The following is a 12,743-nucleotide window of genomic DNA, read 5'->3' as shown; positions in this document are numbered from 1 at the left end:
TGCTTATGATGTTATGTCATACCTTGTGATGTGAAGTTACCAAGAATAATCCCACATACAAGAAGGAGGATATCACATAGATAGCATGCCTAATAAAATGCCCCAAGAATTTGGCAAGGTAAACCTTGATTTTCAAAATACAACTTATTCAAGATGGAAACTGTATTTCCAAGAGACAGTGAATTTCAAGATAGCTCCACACCAGTCATGAACTGTAGTAGGAATTCCAGGACAAAATAAAGACTGAGGGATCCAAGAATTCTGACAAAAGCGACATTTTCATTGGTAGTGGAAGCTTGAAGCTCCAGCTCCCATCACACCTCTTCCTCTCACTGTCTCTGAGGAAGTGATGAATCCAGCTTGAGGACCCTCTGACAAGGCTACTAGAACATGATTGAAAGCTGTTTTTAATCTTCCCAGTGGACCTGCTTTTCCCTACTTGTCTGGTTACTTATCCATAGGCTCATTCACTCCATTTCTATTAACTACCAAGAACGTTAATGGACTTAAGAGATACCAAAATATATAAGAAAAAACTTAGATTTTATTCTCCAAACTTATAGATTGAAGGAGAAAGATACTGAAATTGTTTTTTAAATTGTGATAAGTGAAATGAAAGGGCGAATGTAGGGTGATGTGGATGCATGCAGAAGGGGATATATAAGCCAACAAAAGAAGGAGAGAAGTAAATGGAAAGTATATTATCAAATAAAATATTTATAGAAGTTGGGTTGAGTGGAATGAAATAGAGATGAGCTGAGTATTAAGATAATGTTCTAAGAATAGAGTAAAACTGAAATGTATACTCCAACAAGCAAAACTCACAATACAACTAAAAATGTCAGAAAAGCAATGGGGTTGAAGGTTTTGTTGAAAAGATTTGAATTCTATGACTGCTGATGGAGAGCTACAAGAGGATTTTAAAGGTGTTCATATAAATGGAACACACAGCTTAAAAGGTTCTGTTAGTTAAGAGGCAGTGCACAGACCAGAGATGGATAGAAATAAGAGAAACCATAGCTTAGTTAGAAGCCACCGATACATTTGAAAATGATGCTGCTAGATGAGGGTGGGATTCTCTAGTTTGTGGCTCACAGATCCTAGAATGTGATCACTTGGGAATAATGAATTATTTAATTAACTGTCTTTGTTCACAGTCATACTGTGGCAGCCTCTGTTTCAAAGGTGATGGAGTGAAATACTATGTTCATTTGATGAGAACAAATTCACTCACATCCTCAATGACAGATGAACAAACCTGCTATGGGTAGGTTATGCTATCATTTAGACTAGCATTACTATTATTTTTCATAGTTCTAAGTTTGTTATATGCAATTGTGTCTAGCTGTTTTTTTCCAGTTAATAACTTAACCTATATTTTCAATGAGCAAATTGATACATCAAGGCATTAAGGAAGGTGATTAAGTTTACTGAGGCTTGTCTCAGTGAATAAAATAGGAATTGGTCTGAACACTTCTGAGTTTATACATTTAAGGAACTGCCAAAACCAACCAAAAAAACCTGATAAAAAATTCACTCATACAGGTACATACACACAGAGGGGGGGAGGGAGGTTATAAAACAAGAGTTAAACAGAAAGGAAATAAAGCACTTCCTTTTGGATTAAATTGTCATGTTTTATGTTCTCAAAACAAAGACAGTAAATATTTAGCAAGGAGAGCTGTTGTTTATTGTGTGATTTCAAGTAACAAGACCTCAAAATCAAGCTTTTAACACTAGACAATGAAAATTAGAGAAAACATCTTAACTGGGTAAAATCAGACCCATCTAGTTGGGATGCAATTAAATAACATTAAATGCATGGTTGGGAGTTCTAGATTCAACATATTTCTGCTCACTACTGAATCTGGAAAGGTAGGTATGTTTTCTTGTGTGCTTGTCGATTCATTAAAAAATCATAAAAGTCTATCTCACAGATTGGTATGAGTATTAACAAACAGTAAGTGCCAACATCTATCCAACTTCACTGAAAAGAAAGGGGTTCTATTGGGAGGTTAACATGAAAATCATGAGGCATGCTGAGACAGGTGCTGTAGGCAAATAATGTCATGTACCCAACATCATGAGCAAAAGGAAGAGTAAATACCTACATTCAATCCATAGTAAAGAGTTATGTACTACTCTATGGTCACATTTGCATGGATGAGATGTATATTAAAGCAGTTAAATACATATAATACACCAAGAAGGACTCAGATATTTCTGGATTAAATGAAGGCATGAAGATACAGCATACCTACCAAGATAGCAGATCCTTCTTGCCATGCGCTTCAATTGTGAAAAAGAGAGAAACTTCGTCTATGGAGGATCCTCTTAATTAGAACACAAGACTTCAACGGGGAGGCGAATACTATCCCACATAATGTTATGTAGTTTTAATGGTGAAGAATTTCATAAAGGACAAAAGGACAAAAATAATGAAAAAAAATCCTTATATTCAAGTGAAATTTCTTCTCTGAGATCAATGAGATTTGCAGTAGAACACTTCAGATCAGTGAGAGTGGGGAGAAAATGGGGGGTTACTCAGCATGGGCAACTAAAGTCTCTTATAAATTATTAAAAATGGTGTATCTGCTTCTGGCTCTTTTCTATAGCTGTCTGTAAGTTACTGATTCCATAATATTCTACTTAATTCATCAGAAGCAACATGATCATTAATTGCAATAAACTCCATTTTGGTGCTGGGCCAGTGCTAAGAACTATGACCTAATATATGTTTTAATTGAACAATACAGCAGTCACTTAAACAGATTGTCTCATTTTAGAAAGTTTATCCTGAATAGTCCACTGAGCAAATAACATCATAGTCACAAACATACTTGGTTAGCACATAGAGATGGAGTCTGAGTTTTCAAATTGGATTTTCTGTTTTCAGTAATATTCAATGATGTTGAGATCTGGACTTGAGCATCCTGTTCTGTTTTAAATATTACCTAGCTGAGTAAGCATCTATATTAATTTTTACCTTTAATATTGAAAAGTCTGTGTAGAAAATTAGTCAGGGAACACCTTCCTCATGTCACCACGCAGGAGTGAAGTATGATGTCTGTCTTCAAAGTTGACTGTTTGTTAAAAATATTTTGTGCTGAGTCCACTAGAAAGTTCTAACTTATTATATATGGAAAAGGAGCTTGAGTATAAAGATTTGATAAGTGTCTAGGTAGTTGAATATGTTGAGAAGTTTGAGAGCCACTGTGTATGCTGATGTGTGTAAATGGGGAATGCTAGCACAGGGAGAATGCCCCTTCTCTTCTCCTACCCTCTCCCCTTTTCCTTTTTCCCTTTTCCTCCTTTCTGGAGACATTTAGTATAATTTTTATGTGCCTATTAGATGCCAGCCAATATAGTAGGCAGTAAAATTAAACGACAAACAAAAAAGTTCCCAGGTATGAGTTGACAGTTAAGTGTGGGCTCCAGGCTTTGACTCTGATTACACTTGCTCACATGTAAAATCAGCAACAGGAATGTTCTCTCAGTAGTTGACATACAGTCCTCTGTACGTCACACCATGCCTCATGCTATGCTCTTTCTGAAGGGCTCATGCTATGTTGTGTGTGACTGTAATTAGCTTTCACACATCGTTTCTCCCATTTTCAGTGACTTCCGATGACCTCTTGGCTTCAGTTCAATACTCACTGCCTAGACTTTCATGAAACTTATTCTCCTTATGTTTCATGTGGCATGTTCTCATGTACTTGTTTTCCAGTGAGAAAGAAATCAGCAACTAGGAGCTCATCATTGTAGTCCTTAGTAGTTACTTAACACAGTGTTTATTGAACGAATGAAATAATTATGGGAGCCTTTCCTTGTAATGTGTTGCTTCATAAAATAAAAAAACTAAAACTTAGCGGCTTAAAGCAATCAATTTTTTGTGACCTCTTGTGATTTCTAAGGTTAACTGGCCTAACCTTCCTTCTGAAAACTCCAGTTGGTTGGAATGTTCAAGATGGCTTCTTAGGTTTGGAGTTTTGGTGGAGAAGGACTGCAGGCTGTTTTGGTTGGCACAGAGGGGCCGCTCAGACCTCTCCTCCTGTGCAGCCTCAGATTCATTTACTTCCTACGTAGCCTCTTCATCTGATTTCCTTCTAGTATCCCCACCCACTCCATCATTCTACACTAAGGTCTTTGCCTTTTCTTGGGTGTTCTAGGGTAGTGGAATTTGTACCCCATGATATAGCAGGGATGCATACCTCTAGCTTTTCATAAGGATATTCCTTATTCTGTTTCTACTAATAGGACTAGAGGTGGGATTTTTGTTGCTGTTTGTATTTTCTTTTTAAAATTCTGTATTCCTCATATAGTTTATTTTTGCTGGCACGCTCCCTTTCATTTGAACACAATTTCTTAAATGTTACAAAATTACCACAAAGTATCCCCGTATCTGTTTCATGAAGATGATCCAGTGGCTAGGGGGTGGTACTCTTGTATCTATCTTTCTAATATAATTCACTCCACTTTATTTGGAGTTGATGTCTCTACATGCCACAAACGTATTAGTGAATAGTTGCACGATTATCAAAATGAGGGAATTCACATTGATATATATTTAACAGTTTTTAGTTGTCTGTACCATCCTCCACATTGAAAGCAAGCTTCACTTCATGCCAGGCATTCTGAGGTTGTACTTCTGTAGACTCATACATTCTGAAACTTGCTTTCCTATGCTTCTCTTTGATGACATTGATGCATTTGGAGAGTACTTGCTTGACAATTCTGTAGAGTGACTGCCAGTTTGGGTTTGACTGACTTCATGTTAATCAGTCTGGACAGGAATCCAACTGAAGTGCTATCTATGTTTTCCATTCCTCCCATCCCTGATGACATTAGCTCTGTTTGATTAGGGTTTTTGCATTGTACATATGTTATTTCTTTTGTTTTCATAAATATTTGATGTAATTAATGTTCTAAGACTACACAACTAAGTTTTTCTTATTTTATGTTTACCCTTTAACATTCCTGATGTTTTTGGCTTGAACGATTTTTTACTGTGGTATTTGCCAAATGGCAGTTCCTCTTTGCTTTTCACTCCAGATGTACCAGTTTGCATGTTAGGATGACCATGTCAGACAGGAAGACAGGAACAGGCCAAAGAGGTCTTTGCCTGAGCCCCGTGAGCAACTTGTTGTCATGGTTATATGTAAATAGATTGACACATTCCTGAATAAAACTTTTGACTGACACTTTATGTTTTACTTGGCTGTGAGATATATATATATATATATATATGTGTGTGTGTGTGTGTGTATGTGTGTGTGTGTGTGTGTGTACGTGTGTGTGTGTGATATTATGATATGTATACACATATATATGTGTGTATATATATTTATAGTACTTAATATTTTATATACATTATGCCGCAATATTCAAGCAGAACCCCAGGGAAAAATCAAATAAAGAAACCTCTGACTTATTTGATCTGCCAGGTCACAGAGTGTTGCATTTAGCTTTATACATTGCATTAGACTTTCAAAAATGTATGCTACTCTTCATCAAACCACACAACCAATATAGGATTCATTAAATATCACAGGTTCATAACTGCTGATTATAATATTTAAGTGGCCACTAAAAATTAAATTATTTTCAGATGAAAGAATTAAAACCCATGTTTCTTAAAAAGTCTTTTGCTAAACAGGAGCATCTTTTTCTGAAAGATATTTTTCTTTTACATTACATTTATATTCTGAAATTATGTTTTGGAGTTTGAAATGCAACTTTATTCTAAATGAAAGGAATGAAATTACAGAAACAAGTTTGCCACAGAATACGGGATGTAACTTTGCAGCACTCTTATTTTTGAAGAAACAACTGCACCCCCGACAGCTAAGTCTTCCAGTCCCAAACTGAAGGTGTGTTTTGTAACTGCCACATTCACCCTGAAAACCTTCTCCTTCAGCACCTCAGACATGGAGCATGAGTCTACTTAACTACGTAGCAAGGAGACGGACAGGTCATCCTGCTGACACCGCGGTCAGTTGCCTGCACATCTAGGCTTCTGATATCTTCAGAGCTTCACTTTCTTACAGGTCGTCCTCCTCATCTGGGAGGGCAGTGGTCTGTGCCACCTCCAAGTCACGCTCGTATTGCACTGCTAACGCTGGGTCCATGACCACCTCAGGTGGGGCTAGGGCTGGCATGGCAACAAACTCCAAGTTAGGGTCTCCAGTGAGTCTTTTGGAGAGCCAGAGGAAGGGCTTCTCAAAGTTGTAGTTGCTTTTAGCTGAAATGTCATAGTACTGAAGGTTCTTCTTGCGGTGGAAGACAATAGACTTCGCCTTCACTTTCCTGTCCTTAACATCCACTTTGTTGCCGCACAGCACAATGGGAATGTTTTCACACACCCGCACCAGATCTCGATGCCAGTTGGGCACATTCTTGTAAGTTACTCTTGATGTTACATCGAACATTATAATGGCACCTTGGGCTTGGATGTAATAGCCGTCTCGCAGGCCTCCAAACTTCTCCTGACCAGCGGTGTCCCAGACGTTGAACTTGATGGGCCCTCTGCTGGTGTGGAACATCAGGGGGTGTACCTCCACACCAAGGGTGGCCACATACTTCTTTTCAAATTCACCAGTCAAGTGGCGTTTTACGAACGTTGTCTTCCCTGTACCACCATCACCCACGAGGACAAGCTTGAATTGGACCGGAGGCTCTCCCTGCGCGGCCATCGCCTCAATCCTTTCAGAAGTGTCTCCGCACCTGTCCCACTGAGGAAAAATGGGGAAGCACAATTCATAAGCTGACAAATTTTGCATATCATTAGAAAATATTTATGAAACAAACATTGACTTAAAACGAGGAAGTACTTCTAGATTTAAATAGGCAGTTACCCTCTGACTTCAAAATGTATCTTGACTTACAAGTGTTGACAATCTTAATAACTTAGTTGGTTGTTCTCCATCGGCCTCTTTTTCCCCGGTGAACTCTGGCCTGGTTTCACTACCTTGCCTGCTTGGGGCTGATTCTACAGATGCATCACCGCAGATCTGTGCACTAGACTTCAGGAGAGTTTGCTGGAGAGGGGACCTTTATTTCTTCCTTGAATCACAGGAGGTCCAAGAGAGGGGTGGAGAGGGAGGAGAAGGGAGGGAAGAGGGGAAGTGGGGGAGTAGAGAGGAGAGGGGAAAAGGGAGAGGGGAGAGGTGAGAAACAGAATGTTAAAAGCTCTTACATTCTTCCCCGATGACATCATAATCCATAGAGGAGACAGTAGAGCCTTGTCTTGCTTCTGGCCCCAGCTGGAAGGCATTTTCACAGAGTAGAGTTTGTATAACATTTTACTAATATGAAAAAAGATCAGCCATTCTTTCCTGTAGACTTGGGACTGTTTGGGCTGGAATCCCCAATGACCTACCTGAACATACTACCTTTCTAACAAAATGTTCCATGTCTTAGCCAGAGATCTCTATACTCTGACTGGCTGGACAAGTTCAGGTTTTCCTGTTCACTCCTCCAAAGCCATCCCGTAGCATATGATCTACACTGTGTATTTAGTGGATCTACAAAATACCATTCCTGAGACAGAATGTAGAGCTCTACTCTCTGGCTACCCTACCAGGGCAGGAGAGCTGCAGCAATCTCATAGGTTCAACTCAATCACTGTCAGTTTTACTCATTCCAGCTTTCACCAGGGTCCTAATTGCTTCCCTTTGCACACATCTTCACAACTAGCCCTTTCACTAAACTGTCTCCTGTGAAGCCCATGGTACAAGTCTCCAGTGAATTATGGTGCAGGTTCCCGGTCACCACCCTGGATCCTTGTATGCTTTTCTGTTCCTCGTGAAGCAGATGATGCTTATTTTATTGAATCATGCAAAAATAATCTTCATAATATTATTCAAAGAGGAATTTAGGGAATGGAATTCAGGTGATATTTAATACTTATTTTTAAAAAAGTTATTTGCTGCCCACTTGACTTTAAACTTGGTAAAACTTTTACAGGCAGAAACATGTTTTCACTCAAATGCAAATTTAATAAAATGCTTTTGGAATATGTTGTTGGCAGACAGAACAGGAACACTCGTGAGGCTCTTTAGAGATAATCTTCTTTGGATAAATGGTTAAGTACTGGGATGGATATCACAGGCAAGGGCTAGCCTCATTTGTTTTACTGGTACTGCTTCATTTAAGCAAAATGTCTTTTTATATCTCAGGCAATTAGGTAATGAACTAGAAGAATAGCTGAAAGGAAAAAGAAGATTAGAGAGTCATTCCAGTGAAGTTGGGAAGGATGGATATTTAGCATATTCTAAGATTCATTAGTCTTAAAGTCTATTACTATAAGATGCAGAATTGTAGTCATGTAAATTCATTTATTATACTTAAATAAATCAAGAAAAGATTGTTTTCAAAACTGCCAGATGTTCTGAATTTCTCTTGTGGCAATATAAATCTTTAGCTACAGGAAGCATATGTGAAAAACACACACTTGTTTGAGTAAGCCAGGAACAGTTCAACAGTGAAGTACTGGGAATAATGCATCAGCGGACAAAAAGGCTGCCAATTCTGTTTAGAATCATAACCCAGCTCCCTAAGCAATATCATATATTGTTATAAGTAGGTGCATTGTGAGTTGTGTGCATAAAGATCTTGTAGACGTTAACTGACACCCTGAGGAGAAGATGTTCATTTGCTGCATACATTTGTACTTAAAGTTTGCTGGAATATCTGTAACAACATTTTTATTTTTGCTGGGATGATGAGTTAAGGGACCCTGAGTTATGAGCCAGGGTCTCATTCTGAAGTCTAAGCTGGCCTGGAACTTATTACATAGCCCAGGCTGGCCTTGAATTTGTGGTAATCCTCTTCATTGGCCTCCTGAACACTTGAGATCACAGGTGCTAGCCACTGTGTGTGTGTTTGTGTGATGCATGCCACATGTGTGTAGGTGTCCAAGGAAGCCAGCATAGTGTATCTGATCCCCTGAACTGACATTCTAGACAGTTACTAACCACTTAGTATGAGTTCTGGAAAGTGCACTGTAGTCCTGTGGCAGGGCACTGAGTACTTCTGAGACTGAGCAATTTCTATAGCTTCAAAGGTTGATTTTTTTAATCTAAAATTAAAATTTGAGAATTTCATACAGTATAGTTTGACTCTGTTCTGCACCCCCACTCCTCTCTTTAACTTCTCCCAGATCCACTCCCTCTCCCTATTCCACCCTTTCTAGTTTCTTCTTTTTTCCCCTCCCCATTCATATAACCTTCTTAGTCCACCTTGTGCTGCCCACAAACTCTTGAGTGTGGGGTCATCCTCTACAGCGTATTCAACATAGAAGACACTGCTACCCCCTTAAAGAAAACTGACTCTCCCTACCCCAAGAAGCTCCCAGCTGTCAGTATTGGCCATGCCAGGGTGGGGACCTGTGAGCCCCTTCCTCTCCCATGATGGATTGTTGACTGGCTTAATTTTGTGCAGGCAACCACAGCTGCTGAGAGTTCTTAAGTGCAGTGGTCCTGTCAAGTGCGAAGACATTTGTTACACTCTGATCCTACCCAACCTCTGCTCTTAAAATTTCTGACCCCCTTTTTTTGTGATAGTCCCTGAGCCTTTTTGTTGGGGAATGATAAAGGTAAATAGGTAGATGTTCCATTTCTGGCTGAGAACCCCACTGACAGTTACTTAATGCAGGAAATACAAGGGTTACTGATGAAAGAACTATTTATTAAAGGATTATATTGGAGGGAACACCTCACTAATGCAGGATAAAGCAGATTCAGCCCCAGAGTCCTAGATGGCTAAGAATTGGTCCCACACTGCTTCACAATGCCTAATTTGGTCCCTATTATCCAAGAGCATGAGAGAGAAGAGACCTGGGTACGTGCTCCCCAGGCTAGCCAAGAGGCCACTTGGGACTGGTACCCCAAAGCCATAGGTGGAATGCATACCCACTATAGTTACTCTCTGCAAAAAGCTGGTTTCTTAATGAAAGGAGAAACAAGACCTGGTGTAATTCAGTGGTGTAGTGTGTGGGTGTCATGTGTAAACCCTTGATCTAATCCCTAGCATTGCAAGTAACGGTGATGGCAATAATAATTATTTTATAAGAGAAAAATGTGAGCAATTCAGGAAAGCTCTGCAAAGACTGTCCTGGTTTGTTCTCTGTTGCTATGTAAACACCATGACAAAAAACAACTTTTTTGGGGAAAGGGTTTATTTCACTTTAGAGCTTATTGTCCATCACTGAAGGAAGTCAGTCAGGGCAGGCACTCAAAGGAGGAATTTGGAGGCAGGAACTGAAGCAGAAGCTGTAGAGGAGCACTGCTTACTTGCTTCCTTCCCATGGCTCAGCCTGTTTTTTTAAAGAACCTGGGACCACCTATTCAGGAATGGCACTGTCCTCTGTGGGTTAGATTTTTCATATGCCCCACAGAAGGACAACATCCACACAGCTCACTGAATGTAGAGAGGTTGAGCTGGCACCTACATGGAGCCTTCCTCCCTACATTCTAGTCTCTTTGGCATGGGGAGGTACTCTGCAGGCTACAGAATGAGAAACCTGAACACCAAACCAGCCTCAAAAACCTTCCATCTACCACTTACAATCTGTACTACCAGCAAGATGTGCTAGAACTTGTGGGAGTGGCCAACCAAAGTCTGGTTTAACTTGAGGCCCACACCAGGAGAGGGAGCACGTGCCCTACACTGCCTAAATGGCCAGGAACTGGACAGTGGATAGCAGAGACCGAAAGTATAACCAAACATAACTGGACAAAAATAACTAACTAACCAAATAAATAAATAAATAAATAAAATAAAACATTAAAATAATTCCTAATGATATTCTGCTATATTTGCAGACCAGTACCTTGTCCAGGCTTTCTCAGGCAACAGATGGGAGTTGATACAGAGACCTGCAGCCAGACATTGTATGGAGAGAAAGTCTAAATTGGAGGTCTCCATCAGGTCCCTCTCCTTGTAGCTCAAGGAACCCCACAGAAGAACGGGAGGAAAGATTATAGGAGTCTGAGGTGATGGAGGACCCCAGAAGAACATGGACCACTGAATCTACTGAGCAGGGCTCACATGGGCTCACAGAGACTGAAGAGGCAAGGGTGGAACCTGCAAGGGTCTTCAGCAGGTCCTCTGCATATACTCTATGGCTGTTAGCTTGGCATTTTTGTGGGACTCCTAACAGTGGGATTGGGTGTGTTTCTGACTCTTTTCCCTGCTCTTGGGACTCTTTTCTTCCTATTGGGTTGACTTGATCCAGGCTGTATACCTGTGGTGGCCAGAGCTAGATTCTCTAGATGGGGTCAAATGATACATGCAATCAAGTGAGGAATAAAATTTATTCATTTAATTCCCCCCACAAGTAGATTTAAGGTGGTGGGTAAAGTAAATACTAATACTGATGGCATGTGAAGTTGTTCCTAGCTGAATAAATTAATTATAAAATAAACCAAAAGGATAAATTTTATAAAAAAAAAGAAACTCAGTATAATCAAACCCTCTATAAAAATTTATTCCATTTCCTAAACTAGTTAATAGTCTTTTAGAAAATCAGCTAATTGCATATGTTTAAAGATATGTCATTTTGAGGACCATACTATATCTATATTTTATTATTAATGATGTAAGTGAATCTTTCCATGTTATAAATATGATTTCAAAGGCTATCATAATTTCCATTAAATGACACACAATTTATTTTGATATTCTACTAATGGAATATTTCCAATACTTTTCTAATATAATCAATGTTGCTATAAATATTAATCTATAAATAACTTATACACGTAGATATATTTACTTAAAATAAATGAACACATATGTTGATATATTGCTTAAGTTAGCTGTAGTTTGCTATTTAAAGGGCAATCATCTTTTACTTTTTCATATACTTCTATTTCTACTTCTTAAAATGCATCTTAGTTTTTGGTCCAGAGCCCTTATGAGCCAAGGTTAGCTGATTCTGTGACTTTCTTGTCATGTCCCTTTGTCTGCTCTGGCTCCTACAATCCTCCCTTCCCCCTCTTTCACAGAATTTCTCAAGCAGGATGTAAAACAAAAACAAACAAAATGAATAAATATTAAAAAAATGCATCCTAGTCTATTTTTTTTAAATTTAAGCTTGTATTGTAGCTATTCTCTCCAAATTGAAGCAATTCTTCCTGGAAGGAGGAGAAAGGGTCATACCTTGAATTGTATCAGAAAAAGCTTGGTTGCTCCCATGAATTTAGGTTACTGCTGAAGTAGACTTGTCATCTAGTGGTCATTGTAGCTCCCAGGGTTTGTGGCTGGATAAGATTAGTGGTTACTTTTCAACTAGCATACGTAGTACCTTACATCCCTATGAAAGCTAGCCAGGAAAGATGAAGTTTATACGTAATATACACATATAAAGAGAGTTTAAACAAATTACTCTATATTGGGGTAGCAGCGCCCCTGTCAGACATCATAGTCTAACAAATAAAAGGTCCAGTGTCCCACAGATGTTACAGGTTATTGCTATTGTTCAAAGTTACCTTCTGGACCTTTATGAAAATACTTCTCATGGGTCATAAAACTTGGAAAATCAAGCTGGTGTTGAACTGAGAACAGGGGTCTTTAAGATCTAGTCCACATTTTTCAGTGTTTTTTAGTTAAGGAGCTATTTGTGAAGCATTGCCCTTGTCACTAAGCACTCAGTGAATTTATCAAAGATGAGATAACTTCTGTGTAAGTGTTTCCTCGCTCCATTATTGTATTTCATTTAATGACTTGCCTAATCTTTCATT

At 39.0% G+C, this 12,743-nt stretch overlaps 1 protein-coding gene across 1 annotated transcript; it reads right to left on the bottom strand.

Annotated features, from left to right (window-relative positions):
* Positions 1 to 5,710: 5,710 nt before the first annotated feature.
* LOC131904658 (GTP-binding nuclear protein Ran-like) lies at positions 5,711 to 7,182 on the bottom strand. Its single transcript, XM_059255720.1, has 2 exons — positions 6,885 to 7,182; positions 5,711 to 6,731 (listed from the first exon to the last, which is right to left on the bottom strand). Exon 2 carries the CDS (start codon positions 6,690 to 6,692, stop codon positions 6,042 to 6,044), a length of 651 nt encoding a protein of 216 aa, XP_059111703.1. The 5' UTR covers positions 6,693 to 6,731; positions 6,885 to 7,182; the 3' UTR covers positions 5,711 to 6,041.
* Between the last annotated feature and the right edge of the window lie 5,561 nt (positions 7,183 to 12,743).

This window comes from Peromyscus eremicus, chromosome 2 (assembly GCF_949786415.1).
Source record: "Peromyscus eremicus chromosome 2, PerEre_H2_v1, whole genome shotgun sequence".
Taxonomy (NCBI): domain Eukaryota; kingdom Metazoa; phylum Chordata; class Mammalia; order Rodentia; family Cricetidae; genus Peromyscus; species Peromyscus eremicus.
The sequence above is the reverse complement of the archived record's forward strand: the minus strand, read 5'-3'. Positions and strand labels throughout refer to the sequence as shown.